Genomic DNA, 26,511 nt, shown 5'->3' with positions numbered 1-26,511 from the left:
AGGCAAAGAACAACAGGCCTAAAGGCTCTGAGATGGGAAAGGTTACTATTCAAGGCTTTTACCTGCTCAGTTACAAACAAATCAGCCCTATCTTAGTGACACCACACAAGAAATACAATTCTACAGCTTTCATTCTCTGTACTCAAAGCATCAAGTAATACATAACCCCTCACTCTCTCAACTGCTCTGGCTAGAAGAACTCTGTAGCCTTCCTGGCCCTTCAGTGAAGAGGCCTTCAAGGTAATGATGACATGCTGTAAAAGGAAAGCTACACTGGCCTTGAGAATAATAAAACAAAACACTCATACATACAACTGCCCATCATTCCGGGTATAAAAGCTGACTGATTTGATGGTAGCCACCACTACCACCATACAGAGAGTCACGGGGACAAAGAGCATGATCACATGTTTGGCGCCATATTTCAGTGTCAGCTCCTCATCTTCTTCTTCATCTTGTTCCACCACCTGCAGTGCGTTACCCTGGGGTCCTCCATTAGACAACGGCTCAGGGTTGCCCCGCCTCCGCCTTTCGCTGCCGTGCTCATGCCGGTCTTTACCGTCATTCTACAAGCACAAGAAGAAAAACCTTGTCAGTAAGTCAGATTCTTAGTAGAATCAAGGCATTCTATATCAAAAACATAAAATGTAACAATCTGGGGTTAACAATAGACTCATCATTACTTGAGTTCTAAAATCTGGAGGTAGGAAAGAACCAATTTATAATATGTGTGCAGATACGAAGTCTAGATTATTTACCAAATTCACTGTAGGAACGCAGACCCTCCCTTTCCCCTGGGTCTCTCCTGCCATCCCCGACCTAATACAATTACACTCATCCTTTGAGGTTGGGCTTAAAACTGACACTTGCCCGAAAACTGGATCTGCTGCAGCTTTAAGCAGAGTAATCTGAGCTTTTCCAAAGTTGTGAAGTGCTTTCTACCTGTGGTTTTATACCAGTTACACATCGAACTATCTTCCTTTCATTACTAACAAGACAAAATCCTACAGTGATGTACAAGGGATCTTTCTGTAATTATTTCTTACAATTGCACTTAAATCTACAATGATCTCAAGTATTCAATTTTAAAAAATCTTTACAGTGAGAACTAGGCCTTAAATGATTATGATATCCCTGCCTCATCCCCACTGTGCCCTGTACGCAGTCAGCAGACAGTAACACTTGGTCAGTGATGGGACGGAAGGAGAACCCTTCTTAGACTCTACTTTCCTCAGACTCTTAATCCAAATGCCACATTATTACCTTTATCCTTATCCTGAGTTTCTTCTTTCCTATTCTTCAAACTCAACTTCCTTCTTGGTATCACTGTTCCCATCTAAACTCAGTGTCTGGAAAGGGTAAAATGAATCCCAAGAGCACAAACAACAACAATAACGATAACAGATAACGGGAAGGGTAACAGGTACTCTTCTTCCTCCTCACTGGCAACAGAACAGGCTGACAGTCACTGATGCTGGGAAGATGTCACCAGCGTGGTTAAGAAAGGGTTCTCTTAGAAAGATCATATGAGAACAGGCCATTCTTGTACCTCGTTTTTGGCTACAGATGTAACTCATAATATTACTATAGAGTATTACTATTATTCATTAAAAATACATTACACACCTAATAATAGCTTAAAGTTATTACAATGGCCCTGGCTGGGGTGGCTCAGTGGATTGAGTGCCGGCCTGCAAACCAAAGGGTCGCCAGTTGGATTCCCAGTCAGGGCACGTGCCTGGGGTGCGTGAGAGGCAACCACACACTGATGTTTCTCTCCCTCTTTCTCCCTCCCTTACCCTTTCTCTAAAAGTAAATAAATCAATCTTTTTAAAAAAAGTTGTTATAGTGTACCAAGGACTGACAACGCATTTTACATTTAATTCTCACAGCCACCCCATCATCACCACTTTACAGGTAAGGAAACGGCAACAGCTTGTGTTACTGAGTGGGTGTGAACCCAGGTGTGCCTGACCACAGAAATCAAGTTCTTCACACCTCAATTTTTGGTTCACAAGACGAGATGAGAGCTCTGCAGGCTGTGAGCTGAGTTCTCTTTTATTTTGAATGTATTCACCCCACAGGTAATTATCAAAATTCTATATTCCAGGTACTCTTCTGTAGCAATACAGAAAATAATACAATGTAGATGTGTCCTTAAGAAGTTCTTAAGTTAATCCTGACTGGTGTGGCTCAGTTGCTTGAGTGTCATCCAACAAAGCAAAAGGTCACTGGTTCGATTCCCGGTCAGGGCACATGCCTGGGTTGCAGGCCAATCCCTGGTTGGGACACATGTGTAAGGCAACTGATCAATGTCTCTCTCACACATCTACGTATCTCTCCTTCTCTTTCTCCCTCCCTTCCCCTTTTCTCTAAAAATAAATAAATAAAAATTTTTAAAAAGCAGTTTATAAGTTAGTTTTAAAATAGAATAAATATATTAGAGACATCAACAAAGTGCTACAGGACTACAATTTTGTGTAGTAGAGACCGGCAACATAAAAGATATGATTCTTGAGCAGAACCTTCCAGAGTGATGGTAAGGTAAACGGGCTCCAGGCAGAGACAACATGACCTGTGGCACAGACACGTGCAAGTGACGCGGAGCAAACCTGTGACTATGGCGGAGGGGGCTGGGGGACAGGGCTGTCAGGGCTGGTGGAAAGGAAGAAGGTTAGCAACAGGTTGTAAAGGATCTTCCTATTGCCGAGAGAACAAAGGGCTTTAGACTTTGTTCTGTAGGCAACAGAAAGTCATTAAAAAATGTCAAGTCTGAGGAAGAGGCACACCAGATTATCTTTCATTTGTGAGAAACTTCACGGAGTGGAGATAGAAAACAGGAGATGTATGAGGCATATTCAGAAGCCGAAGTGACAGGGCTTTGTGAATGGTCAGGAAGGAGGTGAGGATGACTCTGGAGGTTTCCAGCATGAGAGACTAGGAAGGTGGTGCTGACGCTGATAGAGATTGGGACACAGGAGATGAGAGAGATTGGGAACACAGGAGATGAGCACGCTGGGGGAGAGGAGAGAGGTGTTAGTTTGGGAGACAGGAAAATGCAAAGTACCTGCAACCAGGCAAGAAAGTCCAAAGGCAGCTAACAAGAATTTCAAGTGCAGAAGAGAGTTGGGGGAAGTCATTAGCTTGTATAGCTATGGAAGTGGATGAAATCTCAAGAGAGAGAGAGTATAGATGGAAAATAGGAACAGTCTGAACTTGTTGGTCATGAATGCAATACACCAACTGTAGAAGGAAAACTACTGAGATGATAGATGACAAACAAGGAAGAAGTATGAGTAACCTCTAAGCTTAAGCAACAGGTGATAGGGGAAAAACCAGCAAAAGAGACTAGGGGAAGAGGGAAGAAAATCCAGCAATCAATGTATATCAAGCCAAAGGCAGAGTACATTTCAAAAAGGTGTCATCAACGGTCAGGCAGAACAAGAGCCAAAAAGCCACTGAATTTGGCAGAGGGAAGTCCACCAACCTCTTCATACAAGTAAAAGGGGAAAGAGGGAAGTCAGATCATAAATCACAACAGACTGAGGAATGAATAAGACTTGAGAAATTAAAGGCAATAATTCTTCGGTGGAAAAAAATATGACAACAGAAAAGATTTAAAATTGAAATAATTATTTTAGGGATGACAGAGACTTCACATACTTGTCGGGTCAGAATACAGAGTTAGGGTTCAGGAAGAGACTGACATTACAAGACAGGGAGATGGTAAGTGATGGAACAGCACAGGGGACAACGGAGGGAAAGAAAAGAGTAGGCCTCATCTTTATAAGGGCACTGGAGCCCTTTACCTCGCCCTGAAGGTCAGAAAGTCACTCTCTAAATTCATGGAGAAAATATTTATGAAGACTCAAACTCTATGAGGAACAGAAAGGAAATAATTCCAAAGCGCATAAGGTAGAAATATATACACCACTTACCAGAAAAGATAATTTTTGCTGAATACAAGCCACTGGAGTGGCCCAAGTTCAGGAGGAAAGAAGTTGTTAAGAGGAAGGGGGGATCTGGAGGCAGAGACATGGTGTAACAGACAGCAGCGGGGCAGGCGAGTGGAGGGAAGTCACACTTTGATTTTCTACGCCTTGTGCTGAGGTTGTTATGTTTGTGACTAATATTCAGCCACACAATTATGACCAACTTGATGCGCCAATTCATGCTCAAAGCAAACTAAAATACAAGTAATAATAACTCTCTTTATACGGTATTTGCCAACTTACAAAGCACTGGCATGTATCCCAATCATTCTTTTTTTTTTAAGATTTTATTTATTTATTTTTTTAGAGAGGGAAGGGAGGGAGGGAGAGAGAGAGAGAGACATCAATGTGCGGTTGCTGGGGGTCATGGCCTGCAACCCAGGCATGTACCCTGACTGGGAGTCGAACCTACGACACTTTGGTTCGCAGCCCGTGCTCAATCCACTGAGCTACACCAGCCAGGGCTCAATCATTCTTTTCAAACGTTGAGAGGTGTTGGTAGGAACTTGTCCAAAACCTCACACCACAAAACAGCAGAGGCAAGAGTCAAATGCAAGTTTCTTACTTCAAAATTTGTATTCTTTCTATGGCATACAGCTGACCCATCAGGCTACACAAAAGATTTAAATGAGTAAGTCTAGCATGAAAGACGCAATCATAATATGCTCAATGATATTACTCAACTGGCTGTTCTGGTTTGTAAGGAACATTAGCTGACCCCACCCTGTCCCACCCCTGAAGCCAGCGTGGGAAACTAAAGCACTGTTTCTCTCTCTCTCTCTCTCTCTCTCTCTCTCTCTCTCTCTCTCACACACACACACACACACACACACACACACACACTTTCTCTTTATAGTACTTTGGATAGTTGGGTTTTTTTTTTTAAACATTGGCCTGCAACCCAGGCATAGACCCTGGCTGGGAATTGAACCTGTGATCCTTCAGCTTGCAGGCTGGTCCTCAATCCACTGAGCCACACAAGCCAGGGGTGGATACTATTTTTAAAACTATGTTTTAATGTCTTTTTTAAAAGTACAACTTATTCATCTACTTATTTATCTTCACTTAAGGACAGGCCCACTGACTTTAGAGAGAGGGGAAGGGAGGGAGAGAGAGGGGAAAAGAAATATTGATGTGAGAGAGAAGCATCGACTGGTGGCCTCGGGCATGAACCCTGACTGGGAACCGAACCTGCAACCTAGGCTTGTGCCCTGACCAGGAATCGAACGACCCTTTGGTCCATGGGATGAGGCTCCAAACAAGCGAGTCACACTGGCCAGGGCACAATTTATTTATTTATTTATTTAAACAGGTAAAACATGCACATGGTTCTAAAATCTGAGCATTAAAAAAGTGAATGGTAAAAAGGCTCTCATTTAACTATCTACTTAGCTTTTAATCTTCCAGGTTACCACTGTCCCTGTTCTCTGCCACTTCTATCCATTTCTTCATGGACATACAAGCAATTACAAATACGTATTCTCATTCCCCTTTGCAAAACAGATGCACCGTCCTGCACTTTGCTTCCTTTGCTTAACTGTGTATCTTAAAGATTTTTTAAATGCATTAGTACACAAAGCCTATCCTTCTTCTTAAAAAAAATTTTTTTTATCAGCCATATAGCCAGAGTATGATATTCCATTAATTAGGCCAATCCCCTAATGGCTGACATTTAACTTGCTTTGAACTTCTTGCCATTACAAACACTGCTGCAGTTGGAATGCCCCCTATTAAGTTATACATGTGTGGGGACATATTTGTAGGATAAATTCCCTGAAGGAAAATTACTGGGTCAAAGTACACATGCAGTTGAGATATTGACATATATTGCCAAATCACCCTCCCTATGGGTTGTACTAGTTTAACAATTCAGCAACACAGAAGAGTGCCTATTTTAACAAGCCCTGTCAAAACAACAAGCTATGAAATGCTTGAATTTTTATGAATCTGATAGGTGAAACATGGGATCTCCATGTAATTTTAACATCTATTTCTCTTATTATTAGGCAAAAGGAGCATATTTTCTGTGAACTCAGTATTCATTCCTTTGCCATTTTTCTATTTGGCTGATGGTACTTTTTTTGTTTCTAGATATAATTCTATAGTTATTAAGAATCAGTGAATGCCAGCTGTGCACTAGGTGCCAACAGTACAGCAGTCAACAAGACAGATGAGGTTTTCGCTCCCATGAACTGATTTCAAGCAGAGGGAGGCAGATAGTAAACAAGATAATTACGAAGTGGGACAGTACTAGAGCAGGGTGATGTAATAAAGAATACATGGGATATCTTTCCGAGGAAGTGACACTTGAGCTGAGACCTGAAGGATGAGAAGGTGCGAAAAGCTCACTGTATAACAAAGGATTAAGTCAGTAGGTCAAGAGGGTCCAAACCCCGCACATGACAAGATCTGGCCTTGTTCCTGGGAGGTAACCTCTAAGCCCTTGGAATATCCTGTCTGTTAAAAGTGTTTCTGTTTCCACAAGGCCTTGGGCCCCATTGTTAACAATGTGGTCTGTGGTGGGGGTCTTGGACTACACTGTATCTGCTTGACTTTGGGAGGGGCACAGAGCTGCGGTCAGCCATGTCTACATGACCAACCCCCAGTAAAACCCCTGGACTCCAAGGCTCAAGTGCACTTCCCTGGTTGGCAGTACTCTGTGCATGTTGTCACACATTGTTCCTGGGAGAATTAAGCACTGTTCCCATGACTCCACTGGGAGAGGACAACTAGAAGCTTGTGCCTGGCCCCTGATCTGTGTGCCTTTTTCTGTTGCTAATTTTAATTTGTATGCTTCCACTGTAATCAACTGGAACAGTGAGTATAACAGCTTTCCTGAGTTTTGTGAATTCTTCTAGCTAATCATTGAACATAAGCATAATCTTGGGGAATCCCAAATAAACCCATACATTGAAAACTACAAAATACTGCTAGGAAAATTAAAGAACAAAAGTAAAAACAGACATATGAGACACCATCAAACTTTGAAACCTCTGTGCATCAAAGAAACAATCAACAGAGTGAAAAGTCAACCATGGAATGGGAGAAAAAATATTTGCATATCATGTACCTAATAAGGGGTTAATATCCAGAATACAGAAAGAACTTCTACAATTCAACAACAAAAAACCAACCTAATTTTCCTGGCTGGCATAGCTCAGTGGATTGAGCACAGGCTGCGAACCAAAGCATCACAGGTTCAATTCCCAGTCAGGGCACATGCCTTGGTTGCAGGCCACGGCACCCAGCAACCACACATTGATGTTTCTCTCTCTCTCTTTCTCCCTCCCTTCCCTCTCTAAAAATGAATAAATAAAAATCTAATATATATATATTTTTTAAAAAAACAAATCCTAATTTTAAAATGAGCAAAGGGCCCTGGCTGATGTGGCCCAGTCGATTCCCAGTCAGGGCACATTCCCTGGCTGGGACCAGGCCCTCAGTTGGTGGAATGAGAGTGGCAACCGACCGATGTATCTCTTGCACATTGATGTTTCTCTCCCTCTTTTTCTCCTCCCTTCCCCTTCTCACTAAAAAATAAATAAAATCTTAAAAATGAGCAAACGACTTAATGTAGACATTTCTCTAAAGAATACATACAAATGGCCAAAAAGTACATGAAAAGAGCTCAACATTACTAATCATTACAGAAACACAACTCAAACTACAATGAGATACCATCTTCTGCCCGTAACGATGGCTACTATCAAACACTGAAAAAACAATATGCATTAGCAAGGACACAGAAAAATTGGAACCCTCGCATACTGTTGTTACGACTACAACATGGTGTGGCTGCTATAAAAAAAAAATAGCATGGCATTCCTCAAAACACTAAAAAAAGAATTATCATATGATCCTGCACCCCCACTTCTGGTATGTATCTAAAAGAACTGAAATCAGTGTCTTGAAGGAATCTGCATTCCTGTGATCACTGCAGCGTTATTATTCACAAGAGCCGGGGGAAGAAGCAACTCAAATGTCCATCAACAAACGGATAAAGCAAATGTGGTATACATGAACAATGGAATATTATTCAGCCTTAAAAGAGAAGGAAATCTTGTTACGTACTACAACACTAAGGAATCTTAAGGTAGTATACTAAGTGCAATACTCAAGTCACCAAAAAGACAAATACTGTGTGATTCTACTTATATAAAGTATCTAAAGTAGTCCAGCCCAAATAACATGTTGTAAAAAACCACAGAAAGTCTAACTGGTTGTAAGGGTCCATGGAGGAAGGGAAAATGGGAAGCTGTGCAGTGGGTACACAGTGTCAGTTTTGCAAGTTGAAAAAGTTCTCAAGATCTGTTGCACCACAATGTGAATATAGTTAAAACTATCGAACTGCACACTTAAACATGGTTAAGATGGTAAATTTTAAATGTTATATATTATTTACCACAATTTAAAAAATTTTTTTAAAGAAGACCCAAATAAATGTGGAAATATATGATCATGGATTGAAAGACTCAGTGTTATTAAGGCTTCAATTTTACCACTCCACCTCATCCACCCCCCAAATGACCTACAGATTCAATGTAACCTCAATCCAAACTAGCAGACTTTTGCCCTGGCTGGTGTGGCTCAATGATTGAGTGCCGGCCCATAAACCAAAGGGTTGCCAGTTCGATTCCCAGTCAAGGCACATGCCTGGGTTGTGGGCCAGGTCCCCAGTGGAGAGGAGTGCAGGGGACAACCACACAATGATGTTTCTCTCTTTCTTTTATCTCTCTCCTTTCCTCTCTCTCAAAAAATAAAATCTTTTTTAAAAATTAGCAGACATTTTTTGTAGAAATGTTTGTAAAATTCATATGGAAATACAAAGTACTAAGATATCCAAAACAACTTTGAAAGTTGCAAGACTAACATGACTTGATTTCAAGGCTTGTTATACAGTTATAGTAATGACGAAATATAGTATTAATGCAAAGACAGAGGAATAAACCAATAGAACACAACAGAGAGCCCAGGAACAGACTGGCACACACATGAACAACTGAATTTGCCAAAGGTGCAAAGGCAATGCATTGGAGAAAGTACAGCCTTTTCAACAATGGCGATGAAACAACTGGATATCCAAATGAAGAAAAATGAACTTCGATCCACATCTCATACCATATGCAAAAAATTATACTCACTAAACAGACCTAAATGCAAAATCTTAAACTATAAAGTTTTAAGAAGAAAATGTAGGAAAAAAATTTTGAGAACCTAAGTTAGGCAACAATTTCTTAGATACATCACCAAAATATTTTTTAAACTAATAAGAACAGATACTACACTTGGTCTTAGCCAAAAGGCCGAGAAGTGATCAAATTTTTTTTTAAGATTTTATTTATTTATTTTTAGAGAGGGAAGGGAGGGAGATAGAGAGAGAGAGAGAGAGAAACATCAATGTGAGGTTGCTGGGGGTTACGGCCTGCAACCCAGGCATGTACCCTGGCTGGGAATCGAACCTGCGACACTTTGGTTTGCAGCCCGCGCTCAATCCACTGAGCTACGCCAGCCAGGGCTCAAATTTTTTTAAATCCACAAAAAATAAAATTGATAAAAGGGATTGACAGAATGATAACTTAGCATTATCTTTAAGGCTATTTTAAAATACTTTTTATTATGGGAAAAGTTAAAAAAATACTGTCAGAAGTGTATGATGAAGCCCCATGGGTTCACTATTGGTGTTGTACCTTCTGCAGGTTTTGAAAAATGCAGGATAACATGTATTTATCATAGTACCATACAGAATAGTTTCCCTGTCCTGAAGATCCTCTGTTCTCTGCCTACTTACGCCTCCCCTCCCCCTCTCCTGGCCCGACCACTGATCTTTTTGGTGCCTCCACAGTTGTACCATTAAAGGCTACTTCTAAGGTTCAGAAAAAAGTTGTGTAGCCATTATAAACGATTTCATTTCAGTGGCAGAGGGAAGGATTACTCACTATATAAATGTTGTAAGTTCACAGAGGGCGGGGTCCTACAGGAAGTGGTATGTGAAAAGTGAGTTCCTATGAAGCCGGGTTCCGCAGAGCTCCGGCACCACTAAGTCAGAGGCTTCGTTTTAATTTTCTCCCTTCCATTTACTTCAGAACACGATGTAAGTGCAGGTCCAACCACCCAAGGTGTGTGGACCCTCAAGCAGGGAGAGTATTTCTCAAGTAGCAAAAATTGTAGAGGTTATTTTTCATACAGTGTAGTACCTGCCTGTTTGTTTTTTAACCTGTTTTCTGCCTGCCTTTTCAAAGTTTTATTTCTGTAAACAAAAGAAACATCATAAAGTTTCTGAAATTTTTTAAGTTATAAACTTTTATTTATAACAAAGAAAATGTTCTCTGCCCAATATGAATATAGTGAGCAATTTGATGAACCTTTAGATTTTTCAAAGCCTTGTTCTGCAGTTTCCTTTTGTTACTAAATATATCAGATGCCAGTAATTAATATACATGTACCTCAAACTTAAATATTATAATAGCAGTATAATACTAATGATAATTATACTGAGATTTATTGACCATGTATGTGCTAAGCACCATGCTTATGCTCTTGAGATGAGTTATCTCATTTAATCCTAAAGATTCTGAATTTATTAATATTGTAAACTTCTTCTAACAGATAAAGAAACTGAAGCTTAGAGAGGCAGAATAATTTGCCAAAGATCAGAGAGCTAAGAAGTCCTAGAGCAGAGATTCTAATTCAGACAGTCTGGTCATTAGATCCTACTATTAGCCATTACCTTAAATCAGCAGTCCTCAACCTTTTTAGCACCACTGAGGGGTTTCATGGAAGACGGCGGGGTGGAGGGTGGTAAGGAACTCAGGAGGTGATGAGCTTTACTCACCCCACCGTGGAATAGGGTGGGGGACTGATGAGTTCAGGTGAGCTTCGCTGGCTAGCTCGCCCGCTGTGGATGGGGGCAGGGGAGATAAGAGGCAGAGCTCAAGCCAGCTTTGCTTGTGGCCCATTCCTAACAGGCCAAGAACAGCTACCTCTCCGGGACCATTGGTTGGGGATCCCTGCCTTAAATTACTGACTGGATAAACTATAAGTAACATAAAATGGAGGTTATCTCTAAAGTCTCACTATTACAAATAACCCTTCAATAAATATTCTTGCCTATACTTCTTGGCACTCTTATGCTAATGTTTCTATATGACAAAATTCTACAAGTAAAAATGCTAGGTCAGTCCTGGCTGGTGTTGCTCAGTGGATTAAGTGTGGGCTGCAAACCAAAGGGTCACTGGTTTGATTCCCAGCCAGGGCACATGCCTGGGTTGTGGGCCAGGTCCCCAGTGGGGGCCACATGAGAGGCAGCCACACATTGATATTTCTCTTTCTCCCTCCCTTCCCCTCTCTAAAAATAAATAAATAAAACAAAATAAATGCTAGGTCAAAGATATGTGCATTTTTAGATTTAATTTCCAAATTATCTCCAAGAGGCATGTGTATTTGCAGACTCAATTGACTCCAAATACGAATTCAACTCCCATGAAAAGCACATGAGATGTCTTATTTTCCCCACATCTAATAAGCCATGGATGTCAATCCTTCCTCACTGATGGGAGGAAAATTAAAAGTTTTCATTTCTTTATCTGATTATTAGTAAGGTTGATCAACTAGTCTTTTCATATATTCATTACCATTTTTATTTCTTCTTCTTCTGCCATCTATATTACTTGTATCCTTTGGTAATGTTGTTACCGGGTTACTCATGCTCCTTTTGACTTCTCTGTATATTAAGATACACCTGTCATTATACATTATAAGCCTTTGCCCATTGGTTTTACGACTTTGTACACGGCAGTTTTTGCCACACTTAAGTTTATAATTTTATATTGTTGAATATGAATTTAAGTGATTTTATAAGGAAACAACTTATTCTTTCAACATCCCAAATTGCAATGTTTTTCAGCAGTTATAACGTACATAGTTACAATGAATGCTCACAAATGGTGCATCTATTACTTCACGTATACATTCCCATATAATAGGACATCATGTCTAAAAGTTATCATGTAGTCCATTATGTTGATACATTAACAATCCTCATAGTATTTACTTACTTAAAATGAGTCCTTTAAAAAAAAGATTTTATTTATTTTTAGAGAGAGGGGAAGGGAGGGAGGAAGAGAGGGAGAGAGACATCAATGTGTGGTTGCATCTCATGTGGCCCCCACTGGGGGCCTGGCCCACCACCCAGGCATGCGCCCTGACTGGGAATTAAGCCAGCAAACTTCTGGATCCCAGCCCAGGCTCAATCCACTGAGCCATACCAGCCAAGGCTTAAAATGAGTACTTTTTTATAAATTTATGAGAAAAAGTTGCAATCCTGTAACACTTAAAGGGTATTAGAAATGCGAGGCTCCTAAGCATGCACTGTATACAAAACTAGAAGAGTAGCTTAATTGAAGAACTGGCAAGTTATGTGGAAAACTTGAAACTATTAATCACAGGCAATATGTTTCCAACAGCACACCAAACCCCACCCAGCACCTGCCCACGCTTCCCGATTCCCCGACGCTGGAGCTTTCACCATTGCCCCACCGTCAAGGAAGACTGTCACTGCCCTGAACGGTGAACATTAACTGGCTAGAGATAATATTTCACATTTATGGCACTGTTGTATTAGGCTTGAACCTAGAAGGGGTTTTTTTCCCCCCTCAACGAACTAGTAGGATGGGTGCCAAAGATTTCTGACTTTACTCTCATACAAAGCAGGCATTTTCCTCTGGAAGTCACCATGATTTTAAGTTATTTTTCTTCTTACCTCACTGACATAACCAGGAAAACAAGTTCACTACTATAAACAGTACAATAACACTGTTAAAGGCTGACTGGACCCGTGAACCCAATTTAGTTTAAATTTAGATCACTCCTTTCATTTTTTTCCCCCCTCAAGGTCCCAAGTACTTAAACACCACTTTAAACAGATTATAGGCTTGCTCTCTGTTTAACTGTACAGGATTTCTCATACTTGAAGAAAATGACCCACCATCATCTAGAAAATGAGTTAGTTCTGTCAATCTATGATTTACTAACAACTTAATCAAGTTCTTTGCATTTAAAGTTTTGAATTTAGAAGATATACTACAGATGACTTCATTTATAAAGACCAGACATATCTTTTTTTAATCCTCACCAAGGAAATGCTTATTGATTTCAGAGACAGAGGAATGGAGGAAGAGAGAGAGAAACATTGTTGTGAGAGAGAGACATCAATCGATTGCCTCTTGCATCCCCCACCCCCCAACCGGGGACCAAATCTGCAACCTAGGCACGTGCCCTAACTGGGAATCAAACTGAGACCTTTTGGCTTACTAGATGATGATCCAACCAAATGAGCCACACTGGCCAGGGCAAGGCCATTTTAATGTTGTTGATTTAGCAACTGAAGATAATGGATTTATATATGTTCTTCAACAATTTCTTCATATAGAGAATCATTATTGATCATTATTTGGATTACTTGAAGGCTTCTTTTTAGTTAACAAATAAATGATTTTCTCCATTCTTAATCAAATAGGTATTGACAATTAATTTCCTTAAGGACTAGAAAGTTCAGGTCAGAATAAACTAATATGAATAAAAATATTGAGTATTCAGTTTCTATATCTCATAGTTTTTCTCTGATGTCACTCCTTTTATTTCTTTACTCAATATAGTGGCTCTTAATCTATGGTCCCTGCATCACAAGCATTGGCAAGATCTGGGAATTGGTCAGAAATGCAAATTCTCTGGCCCCATCCCATATCTACAGTATCAGGAACGCTGGGTTTGGGGCCAGAGAATTGGTATTAACAATTCTTCCAGGGGAGTCCAACACACACTAAGGTTTGAAAATCACTGCTCTAATATACAATGTAAATGAATTTTAGACTTAAATAAAATTCACCTTTTTGCATCTTAAGAAAACAAAAAGTTCTCAGCTAATCCACATAAATGATGTGAGTCTATACCAAATCAAAACATACATTCTCACTATTCTGAAGTTTATATTTTCAATTTCCTGTAGTTGTACTATATTCCTGTAATGTCAATAGAAATGAAATGGAAACTGACTTCTGGAAAAGAATTATGACAAGTCTAGAAAAAGAGCTCTACCCATAAAAATTTTGCATCAGAAAAATAGAATCTTACAAATTATTGTAATAGGCATAGTAAAAGTAAACCAAAGGACCATGATAGATCACAAAGTATAGAAAAAAGGCCAGATAATCTTTTTATATTTAGCAAATCCACTATCCAAAAGGAGAAATAAAAGAGCTTCATTCAGTTAATCCATAAAAACAGTCATCTATGTCCAATTTAAATTTGAGTCTACCCCCATTTTCCCATAAACAACCAAAGCATATACTTATACAATGGCTTCTTTATAGCTAAAAAACTAAGATTCCTTTCCTCTTTCTTTGGCTTTAAAAAAATTACATCAGTGCAAAAATGAATAGACTTGTATTTTTCTTCCTCAGGATTTTTTTCATACAATGTACCCTTTCAGTATTACATTTTTCGGAGGTAAAGACAATCTGAAGCACAAAAACCATAAAACCAAAAAAACACTAGAACATGTCTTAAGTTATAAAACAGTTTGAAGTTCCAGGTCTGTCATTTAATTTTCTATGATCTTGGAGAAGAATTTAAACTGTAAACTGTAAATGGGAATAATACCTACCCCATGATAACTGGAAAGTATGTGAATGTATACAGAAGGTCTTTGTAAGTTACAGAAGGCATTTTTAAGGAGATAACCAAATCGAAAACTTATCTGACCTCACATTATTGACAGCAGAGTCGAAACGAAACAAATAAATCAGGCCTTATAATCCAGCCTGTGGTGACCTAACAGACCTGGAAGGCACCACTGAAAACATTAGCTGAAGACTCGCTAAAACTAAACCGTGAACACATGGAGTTATCAGTAACAACCCTGTGTCCACTGCACCTCCTCTAGCGCACCCTTTATTTCAAGGGGATATTTTGTTTATGCCACTAACGTGTAAAGAAAGGCAGAAAAATAATACCATAAAAGCCCACAAAACGCGAACTTGAGGGATATAAATACTACTACATTAGTATGGAGAGCTCACTGAGTGCCATGCACTGCTCTCGAAGCTGCGGAGACAGGCCTAAGCAAAGATCACGTACCCCACCTCAAGCACCTTGGGGTGGGGGTTAGGAAAACAAAATCCTCAAGTTAACAGTATGCTGGAAATACTGCTCAGAGCCACATCCCCAAAAGCAGCATAAGGGTAGAGTGCCAGGTGACAGGGAGGGGGAGTCGAGCAGGGGAAGGCCTCACTGATAAGGTGACTCATGAGGTGACCTGAAGAAAGTAAGGGGAGCCATCTGAGAAGAGTGGGAGAATAACCCAGGGCTCAGAGGCAGAGCTGAGGAGGCAGTGAGTGAGAGAGAGGGTGGTAAGAGGGTAAGAGAGAGGGAGGGGTTGGGGGTGGGGGGAGGGTTAAGACCTCAGGACCAGATCTTATTCTGAGATGAGATGCCCTTGGAGGGTTTGTGTCAAATGAGTGACATATAACTGAGTTTTTTCCAAAACTTTTAAGTTATGGAAACTTTTGTCCAAGGAATATGTAAAACAGATAAAACAGGAGCTCCTCTGGGTAAGGCAAAGGTGCCAAGAGACTTGACTTCTGCTGTTCCCACTCTCCCTCTCCCTCATCTGAAGTTTACAAATGAGTACAGTCTGCAGCATCCAAACATTCACATCCTGTATCCACAGAATGTCACGATCCAGCCCCATCTTAGCTTCTCAAAAAGCTTTTCCTGGGGAACAGCAAAAAAGAGCAAATGAAGTTGCTGGCGCACATCAGAGGAACAAAGGTGCCGCCACACAGTCAGTCGGTCCGTCGCACCTCTTTAGGAACCCAGTACCTAGGGCAAGGTGCGAAGTCCCTCTCCTTGCCCCCACACAGCTGTCCAGGTACACACTGCACGTGTAGTTTGTGTTCCCTGTCAGGGCTTCCTGTGATATTCAATTCATCTTGATTTCACTTGATTAAACATGTTCTAGCAATACAGTGTGATCTGCCTCTGCTGGCGTGATCTCTGGATGTGGTCAATTTATATTCGAAGAAAATTCCTCCTCTACTAGTGTTATTTCATCTCTCAGCAATGACCTCCCCCAGCTCGCTCTATTCTAATCCTACGCATCCTCCAAAGTCTACTTTGTAAAGCCATCCTCCCATTTGAGCCTCAGCTGGAATTCCAAATCTTCAGAGTGTGGAGAAGTGCTCTAGTTCACTGCTCATTCAATGGACCGACCCTCTGTAGATTTGGCTGGTAGTCTTCCAGCCTTTGTGACTGCTTTAAGTGACAAGCACCCGCCAGCCCACAAAGCAGTCAATGCTCTTTCAGACATACTGTAGGAGGGACCCCCCTAAAAAAAACAGTATTTATTAAAAATTGTGTATTTATTCTTACATGTTTAAACTGCAGTCACCTTCAAAGTACTTCCCAACTGATGCAATCAATATACCTATCGAGACAATAGTTTTTTAACTCATCGATTTTGATGCCTTTTAGAGCTTCTACCATTTTTTTGTTTCACCTCTTCCACATCAGCAAAATGTTTCCCTTTGAGGACTTTTTTTCATCCAGGGAAACAAATAAAAGTTGCTTGGGGTGAGAGCAGGTGAATAGGGAGGGTGGGGCACTGGGTTCATACTAGTTTTGGTCAAAAACTGCTGAACACTCAGCACGGTGTGGGCAGGTGTGGGCAGGTGTGCTTGTAAATCACTCATCATGAAATGGACAAATGTACTGAGTCTTCAAAATAAATTCACTGAAGCTGAACACAGCCTCTCACAACAATGTCAGCTGGTACACTGACACAGATGGGTTCCCAGAACACTCACTTAGCAGGGGAAGCCTGTATTACAAGGGACCCACCCTCTAGAAGAAAATTCCATTTTTTAGTGCGTGTGTGTGCGGGGGTCCCTTCCCTCTTAAAGTAACTATGAGAAAATTCTTCTTACTGATCCAGAACCTATTTCCTGGTATCTTCCACGGAGGGATCTGCCCCCTGGTTGAAAGGGTAGAGGAAGTCTGGTGCTCCAGCCCTCATGCACCCTGCAGAGCTTATAGCTGACCCTGTGTTTTCCCCCATTCTGGCTCTACCTCTAAAAATTCTACCAACTGCCCAACCATCTCACAGACTCTCTGTGGAAACCAAATTCAACCTGGAATGATCAGCTAGCAGTCGCAGGAAGATTTGATGTCTCCGTGTGTAGCCAGTGAGTCTCTGTGTCCCATGCCGCTGATTACAACCCATTCTTGATTCTCTTCTTTGAACTCGCTTAGGACTTCTACACTTAGCCTTGCATTTATTATTGTGCATTCTGTCAATGAATGTTTACTGGGCACTGTCAGGAATTATGCTAGATGCTGAAAAAATAAGAGTAAAGGAAATGTACTCAGCCTATAGAAGAGTAAGAGCAAGATTGGTAAAATAATGAACAGCTGAGGAAGTTGGAGAGGCTTCAATGGAGCAGGTGACATCTGCGCCAGAGATGAACTGAACACCACCCATGTCTCTTAGCCTTGTGTCCCCAGCACCAAATGGTACAATGCTTGCCCTCAGGTGAAGTTCAGAAAATATGTGAACTGGTAAAGTTGAGAAAGTACTTTGCCTCCTCAGCCTCTTTTGGAGGTGAGGGAGCGTGATCACTGAATCCACAGTCTGGCAAAGGCAGTTACAAAGGCTGACACCGTACCTGGCTACGTACAGTACTGCTTAAGTGGTTGTCCTCGGACATCTGTGCATTCTGGAAGTAGGACAAGGGTGCAGGTAACTCTGTCATTGGAGCAACTGTACAGAAACACCTTTTCACAGAAAACAAAGTCTCTTGGGGTCCTGAAAAGAAGGAAAAAAAAAACAATCCTTTATGCATTCCATTGTACTTTTATTTTTAAACACTTTCATAAATTGCATTCAGCAGAAACAAACCTTTCTTTCATGTGTTCTCCTCCAGGCCAAGCTTTCTAAGGACCTCGCCAGCTGTCACTTGCAGACTCCTTCCCGGATTAGGTCTGAAATAGGATTTTACAATGTCACTCAGAGTTGATCAAACCCTAGTAAATTCATGCACACCAATCAAATACTTGTAAGGCCAATCTGTAAAACACGAATTTATTACTTTGTCATGACCTTCAACTGACAAACTTTTATCAATTCAAGACACCTCTTCGGTAATGAGTAGACCTATTTGAGAAACCAAATATTTTCAATCACAAAGATACTTAACGATTTCAGATTCGGAGCAAAGGGAACTGAATAATCTTAAAGAATGTTCTCATCAACATCTCTTTTTCTATGCTGACCATCCAACTTAACTTTTAATATCTCCATTCAAATATCTGCTTAGTGCTTTTAATTCTGCAAGTCTTTTTATCATCTCATTTTATCCTTACCACAATTCCTGAAGGCAGGGTGAACGGGTAACATACATATTGTTAAAAAACAGAAGGAAACCCAAGTTCAGTGACGTGGCTAAGAATCACCCAACTGGTCAGACCAGGACAAAAATCGAAGGTTCCTGACTCCCAGCTGCAGGTCCCTCTTTGCATCCAAGCATAGCCCTTTTTACATATCATATATCACTCCGCCTGCCAGAGTTCGCCTTCCTGGGGGCCACATTCCCACTTGCCTGTCTACCTTAATCTCCGTCAGCCAACTCTTTATGACTTCAACTTTCCTTTTCATAGTCTTCAGAAATACAAAAGGGAAACAATTTTTTTGCACACCTAAGCAGTATTCTAATTCATACACAGTATCTAAAACACTACCATGTACTTATTTACATGAAAGCATTTTGTCAACATCCTGTTTCATTTTCCCTTTTCAGGATCTTCTACCCTCTAAATTCTCTACTTTTTTATTACAACTTTTCATAAAAAGCACATTAAAGTAACTTTTTCCTCTAGTATAGCTATCAAGTTCAAATTAACCCTTGGTGACCTGTATTTGGCTCACTCAAATCATAACAAAATTTTACAAAGGTATGCTCTCACTTACATCTTACATGCTTTCATCTACACCATGCCTACCTTTCTCCTCCCCTCCGATTTTGGACCACAGTTAGCTGGCATGGGGTCAGGGGATTGCAAATTAATATTAACTAAATAAGACATAATTAATTGTAAATTTTTTAAAAATAAAGTAAAACAGAAAGAGACAATAGTTACTTTTATGAGGGCTATTCACCAGAAAGGGGTACATGGGAAGCTTTGGAGTAGATTGGTAATGTTTTGATTCTTGATCTCAGTACCAGTTACACAAGGTTTCAGTCTGTGTGAATGCACTGAGCTGTATACACCCATGATCTGTGTGCACATTTCTAAATACTTCAATTAAAATTTTAAATGGATTTTTATGGGAGTAAGCCTATATTTAGGGCTACTCATACTGATGGCCCTGTCTTTTAAAGTGGGTAAAATTAAGACTTGGCAGCATGTATGCTAGTTTACCCCAAAGAGAGGTAGATTCCAATAGAACAGTTATATTTTCTAAGTATTCATAGTAAATGTTCTGATCTACGCTTCTAGATTTTTAAAAGTTGACTAATTAAAATTTTAACATTAAGGTAGCATGAATGATCAGCAAACAGCATACATCATTCTCTTCTTTCCACAAAACATTTAGCACCGCACCCGCCACCTCAGCTAACCCAGAAATGCCACAGAATGCATTCTGATGACCTCCACTGACTTCTCTGAAGACTATACCAGATCATTTAAAGTATGGCTCTATCACAGAAAAACCCTTAGAAACCTGTCATTAATATTCTGATATGATCCTTCGCAAACAAAACAAGTAAATAAGATGGTGTTAACCAAATGAAAGAAGCAAAGGACAAGAAAGAGCAATGCAGGCAAAAATAAATAAAGTGCATTACATTTACAGATAAAAATGAGAGGAAAAGTGATTATCCATTCATTACATGTAGTTCATTGGCTAGCTACTTACATCAAAACTCAGAGACAGTGACTGAGAAGATTTAATTAATTATGTTCACTCTACCCATTCCACAGATGAAAATAACATGGCACACAGAAGTATACTTACTTGCCCAAGGTCATATCCAGTGAGCAAGGCTCACGAGTTACACTAGGTTGCCTCTACATAAAACTCTTCCCCCACCCCTTTAGGAGTTTACAACCATGAGCATTAATACACAGTGAGTATTAACGATAAAACTAGCACTTAGAAGTAAATGAGATCTTTAAGAAAAAGTAGCAGTAAATGAGATCTTATGTTTCAGTAACTGGTGTAACTATAAATAAAAAACTGAAGTGCCAAAGTATTCCTAAAATACAGTCCTAGTATTTACTGAAAGAAAAACAGTAAGATAAACTATAATAAGAATATGGTCATTTTAATATTAAGTAGTTTCCATATTAGCCTTATGTTATAGGAGCTGTTCAGCTATCAGAACAAACCACACAAACTGATCATCACACTAGAGCTTTCTCAGACAAATCTTGCAAGCATAAACAATACAGGAGTCACTTTAGCATATCCCAATACTAGTTCAAAGGCACATCCACTGCATTTACATGTGAAAAACTAAGGCTCAGGAAAGGTAAAAGAATTTGCCAGTGTACAATTATGGAGCAAGTAACACCAGTTCCAGAACCAGGTCTTCTATGCCCAGTCCAGGTCTTTTCCAGTTCAGCCAGAGAAAGCTCAGGCTTCCACGGATGCTTTGAAAATCAAAATGCTACAGGGCAACCTTCCCTGGAAGAGCTCCTCTTTATATGGAGCCTAGTAGGAAGAGGAGCCAGGCAACAGGGTTAAACTGGGTCTTCGGTCAGGCCTGGTGAACAAACACACATTGTCTGGACGAAGAAAGGAGCAGGCCGTGCCAGATTTGACTCTGGTCCAGTAACAGCTGAAAACAACTGATGACTCCGTGGAGAAGGCCAATGACCCCACTGTTTAGGCAGCATGGCAAAAGACACTACTGGACTCTATAACATTCTTAGCAGTGCCCCGAGAACAAAAAAGGATAATTGTTGGGGAGTGAGAACCTTTCATGGGACCTGGATTGCTGAGGGAGTGGGAAGAAAGATAAGTAGATTTTGGTGTTTTCGCTCTCTGGCCACGAGCTAAAGATTTTCTGAGACTGACAAACAACACTTGGATTCACTGTCATCCATTATCCTTTCCCTCAAGACACTTGCTCAATCAGATAAAGGAAAAAGAAATCCTTTTCTGATGTGCAACTACAATTCCTATTATATACAAAGAAACTAAAAATGAGAGAATACAAATAATCCTGAAGCGCAGACATACTGAATAGGAAGAAAAGCCTAACCAGAGAACCTTCTGTCGGCACTTAAAAAAGTATCACAGGAGCAATGTTTAAAATCACAAAATAAACGTATTAAAAATACCATTTAAGGAAGCACCAACAGACACGTACATTTCTGCCCTGGCCAGGTGATCAGTTAGTTAAAGCACTGTCCCAATACCCCAAGGTTGTGGGCTCAAACACAGTCACGACACATACAAGAAGCAACCAATGAACACAAAAATAAGTGGAACAACAAATCAATGTTTCTCCCTCTCTCTCCCCCTCCCGCCCTTCCTCTCTCTCTAAAGGAAATCAATAAATACAAATTTTAAAAATAAGTACATTTCTGTCTTTTACTACATCCCAGGTAACAACTAAGCTTCACACTATTATAGCATGTTTACTTAATTATCAATACCATTTTTTCTTCACTCTCAGAGATACATATAAATATAATTTGCACTTCACAGAAACAAACATTTTCATGGAGACTTTTTATCATGATCTTCTGAAGAGCAAAGGGCTTGTGGCTTGTTTCAATGACTCTAGCCATTGGACTGGTTTCTCCTTCACTTAGAAAACCACCAAAAATATTTTTTAAAAGCATCTTTGTATTGTAATGCTAAGAAATGTTCAAGTGTCAAATGAGCTTATAATTTATTTTTATCCCACAAAAGTATTTAGTCAGCCTTAATGTTATTTTGACAGCTTCTTCCTGGACAGCCAGCACACGTTCTGATTATATGGATGGGCTGGGAGAGTCTCTGTTTGTTTTTAAAAGCTCACATCCAACAAGAAATGTAACCAATCTCCAAAATTCATAAGAATGATTTAAAATTAATTTAAAATTGTAGGAATATATCTTGGAAAGACTCCTCTGAATTTTAAGAAACCAGGAGCAAATAATTGCCCCAGCCCTACAAGAGACGTTGTGAAAGTGGCAGACTCTAAAAAGAGCAAGGATAGTAATACAGCCTATTTGTTGATTTTTCCCCGTCCTTCCATCCCACTCTACTTCTGTGAACCATCTGTGGTAGATTAGACTATTATTCGGGGAATATTCACTCCCTCCTTCCGCATCCCCAAGAGAGAAACATACTTCCCCTTTCCTGCGATGTTGGCTTGGCTCTGTGAGCTGCTTTGGCCTCAAGGTGAATGTAGTGTACTACCCACCTGTGCCTTTGGGCACAATCCTATGACTTGCTTGGGTCAATGAGATCTTAGCAGATTGTGGCAGTCCCTTCAGCCCTGGCCCCAAGATAAGACATGCAAAGCAAAGTGCCCTAGCTGATCCACAGACCCACACCTGGAGGCAGAGACTTGCCTGCTCCAAGGCACTGAGTTTCTGGGAAGTCTGTTATATAGTTATCCGGTTGTTTTTAAATAATAATGGTTGTGTGGACTCCGACAAGGATGAAAATTAACGAAGACTCACAAATCCAGAATCCTTTATGTGAAACCCTTAGGACTAAATGTGTGTAGAATTACCACCCCCCCCCAGGATTTTATAAAAGTAATATGATGCAAATACTGTATGTTTTATATGCCCCCTCTGGGTCTTAGAACACAAACACATTAATAAATATGTAGTGAAACATGTAAGTAGTCTTAATTTACATAGATTCAGGTTAGATTTTTGCTGTAAAATGAATCATGAAAAGCCTTTCAGTTTTTTCAGGAGCTTTTGGATTTCAGAATTATGGATATGGAACTATATGATCAATATTTATATAATTATAAAGAATCTCCCATCCCCCCAAAATTTAATTTCAATAACTCTGCAAGAAAAATATGAACTTCCGGCCAAAATGGAGGCATAGGTAGACACACTGTGCCTCCTCACACAACCAAGAGAGGGACAGCAACAATTTAGAAACAAGATAACAACCAGAACTGACAGAAGATTGAACTGTATGGAAGTCAGACAACCAAGGAGTTAAAACAGACACGTTCATCCAGACCAGTAGGAGGGGCGGAGTCGGGAAGCTGGGCGGAGAGGAGTCCAGCGGCACAAAGAGCGTTGGGACCGGGCGCCTAAGACCGCAGCGGGCAGACCCTTGGCGCGCAAGCAGCGGCTGGCAAACCCCGGCCTAAGGGTGGCAACTGGCAAACTCTGCAAGGCGGCGATTGTGAAGCAAGGCACTGTGTGCAAGGCGGCTGGCTGACCAGGCAGTCCCAGGGTACCAGAGCTGGGAAATAGAGCCTTGGGGCACTGATTGAAAACACCTGTGGAGGTTGAGGCACAGGGAGAGACTCCCAGCCTCATAGGAGAGGTTGTTGCAAAGACCCACGGGGCACACAAGCCCACAGGGTATCAGCAGCAGAAAGGCCCAGTTTGCTTGGGGGAAGCGGTGGAAGGTACTGAAATCTGCAGAGGGCGGAGAAAGCACCATTGTTCCCTCTCGGACCCCATCCCCACATATAGCATCACAACCCAGCCACTGAGTTGCCCTGCCTTGGTGAACACCTAAGGCTCCACCCCTCATACATAACAGGCACAAACAGACCAAAAAAAAAAAGAGAGAGAGAGAGATGGCTCAAACAGAAGAACAAATGAAAGCCCCAGAACCCATCCTTTTAAGCAACCAAGAGATAGCCAACCTATCAGATGCACAGTTCAAAACACTGGTGATCAGGAAGCTCACAGAATTGGTTGATTTTGGTCACAAATTAGATGGAAAAAATGAAGGCTACAATAAGTGAAATGAAGAAAAATGCACAGGGAACCAATAGTGATGGAAAGAAAACTGGGTCTCCCATCAATGGAGTGGACCAGAAGGAAGAAACAACCAAACAGAAAAGAATGAAGAAATAAGAATTCAAAAAAATGAGGAGAGGCTTAGGAACCTCCAGAACATCTTTAAATGTTTCAACATTGGAATTATAGGGGTACCCAAAGGAGAAGTGGAAGAGCAAGAAATTGAAAATGTATTTGAACAAATAATAAAGGAGAACTTCCCCAATTTGGCAAAGGAAATAGACTTCCAGGAAGCTCAGAGAGTCCCAAAGAAGTTGGACCCAAGGAGGAACACGCCAAGGCACATTGTAATTCCATTAGCCAAGATAAAAATGAAGGAGAGAATCCTAGAAGTAGCATGAGATAAGGAGACAGTAACCTATAAAGGAGTTCCCATCAGACTGTGAGCTGATTTCTCAAAAGAGATCTTGCAGGCAAGAAGGGACTGGAAGGAAGTATTCCAAGTCATGAAAGACAAGGACCTGCATCCAAGATTGCTCTATCCAGCAAAATTTTCATTTAGAATGGAAGGGCAGATAAAGTGCTTCTCAGATAAGGTCAAGTTAAAGGAGTTCATCATCACCAAGCCCTTATTATATGAAATGTTAAAGGAACTTATCTAAGAAAAGACTAAAAAAAAACATGTATAGTAAAAGGACAGCAAGCTCACAATTATGAACAACCACACCTAAAGCAAAACCAAAGGAAACTAAGCAAACAACTAGAACAGGAAGAGAACCACAGAAATGGAGATCACATGGAGGGTTAGCAACAGGGGAGTGGGAGGAGGAGAGAGGGGGAAAAGGTACGGAGAATAAGTAGCATAGATGGTAGGTAGAAAATAGACAGGAGGAGGGCAAGAATGGTATGGGAAATGTAGAAGCTAAAGAACTTATGACACATGGACATGAACTAGACGGGGGTAATATGGGCGGGGGAGGGTGTGCAGGGTGGAGGGGAAGTAATGGGACAGCTATAATAGCATAATCAATAAAATATAAAAAGAAAAAAAAGAAGAAAAATATGATTACCCTGAGTCATTGCCTCAAATTCACTGTGGAAATGGTGAGAATACATCTTATCTTTAATGAAAAAAAAATGACTACTCACATCTAATTCATTTGTCAATTGTTGGTTATATATCCAGCAATGCTTGCATTCTCTCTTAAGAAGCTGTACTAGGCACTGTGAAAACCAAACATTATACCCTTTTATCAGCATTTATTGGGTTTCTTCTACATACCCAGACACTGCAATAGGTACTGAGGACGCTACTGAATCAGCTAATGCTTTTACTTAAAGAGCTTACTATCTAGAGAGGAAGACAGACAAGTACCTTTTTATGTTAATTACATGTTGAAATAAAAATACTTGAGATGTACTGAATTATATAAATGTTATTTGAATTAATTTTACCTATTTCTTTCTACCTTTAAAAAATTTATTAGAAAATTTAAAATTAACATTTGTAGCTTACATTATGTTTTTATTGGATGGCAATGCTCTAAATTTTCAGTTCTTTCTGCTACACTAGGCCTAATATTAAAAATCCATGACAACCTTTTCCTTCCTGGACCTTCCCTCCTCCCTTCCTCAGCGGTTGTGACAATGCACTGTAGACGTTTTCCTCCTGACACTTCATTCTCCTTAAGTGGTTAACTTCTCATTCTTCTTCCACCTGCTCCATATGTGGTTGGCCTGGGTCCCCTGTGCCCTTCCTTCCTTTGCTTAAGTGTCTCCTCCACTGCTTCAGTATCAACTGGCCAGTCTTCTTAAGTGACTCTCATGTTTACAGCTCCGCCTGTCCAAAGGACATCTTTACCCGTTGGCACTTCGTAGTATTTCCAAAACACTTCCTCGTCTTCTTCTCTAGAATAGTTCTTTGCTCAAACTTCCTTATTTTTGCAAATGCCTCCCTCATTCTCCAAACTTAAAGTCTCCTGGTCAGCTTTACACTTTATTCCCTGCTTCTCAATTGGCTGCCATGCCCAATTCATGTTTTTCCTCTTCCTAAGCCTATGCCACCATCAAAGATCAAACACTCATTATATCTTATCTGATTATGCAAAGTCACCTCAAGTCTCTTGTCCATTCTAGCCCCAACTACCACATTAAAGTGCCCAAAGCAAAGCTCTGGCCACAACAGTGCCACACTTTCAAATCACCTTCCAAATCTGCCTGGCATCTAGCACAAGAGGGAGAAACAGTATTAGAGGTCTTTGAAAGGTTTTTCAGAATATATCTGAAGGAAGTCTTTCCCTAAATTTGATAAACAGAGAATGAGCAAAGGGAATCTGGATTTGGGAGAGGAAGAGAACCACATAAGCTATGGCAACAGACAAATGTTGTATCTTCCCTGCTAAAATTCTCAGAGACCAACTCCAATCCTCCCGTTCTCCACAAATGGAAATTCATGCAAAAGTCTAGGATTAGCAGCAGCCCTTAACTTAAAATCCGTTCAGAGGAAAGTATATCCAGCAAT

The 26,511-nt window shown here is 40.4% G+C and overlaps 1 protein-coding gene and 1 pseudogene across 1 annotated transcript in view; both read right to left on the bottom strand.

The window, feature by feature from the left end:
• PSEN1 (presenilin 1) overlaps positions 1 to 26,511 on the bottom strand; it is a 60,571-nt gene that overhangs the window by 32,705 nt on the left and 1,355 nt on the right. Inside the window, exons 2-4 of the mRNA XM_045822242.1 lie at positions 17,944 to 18,026; positions 17,711 to 17,850; positions 313 to 566 (exon numbers count right to left, since the gene is read on the bottom strand). Of these exons, the coding sequence (XP_045678198.1) occupies positions 313 to 566; positions 17,711 to 17,797 (341 nt within the window). The 5' untranslated portion in view covers positions 17,798 to 17,850; positions 17,944 to 18,026. The remainder of the gene's footprint in view (positions 1 to 312; positions 567 to 17,710; positions 17,851 to 17,943; positions 18,027 to 26,511) is intronic.
• LOC123809079 lies at positions 9,192 to 9,307 on the bottom strand (annotated as a pseudogene).

This window comes from Phyllostomus hastatus, unplaced genomic scaffold, assembly GCF_019186645.2.
Source record: "Phyllostomus hastatus isolate PE091 unplaced genomic scaffold, TTU_PhHast_1.1 phas_scaffold_501, whole genome shotgun sequence".
Classification (NCBI taxonomy): Eukaryota; Metazoa; Chordata; class Mammalia; order Chiroptera; family Phyllostomidae; genus Phyllostomus; species Phyllostomus hastatus.
This window is presented reverse-complemented; position numbering and strand designations above follow the sequence as displayed.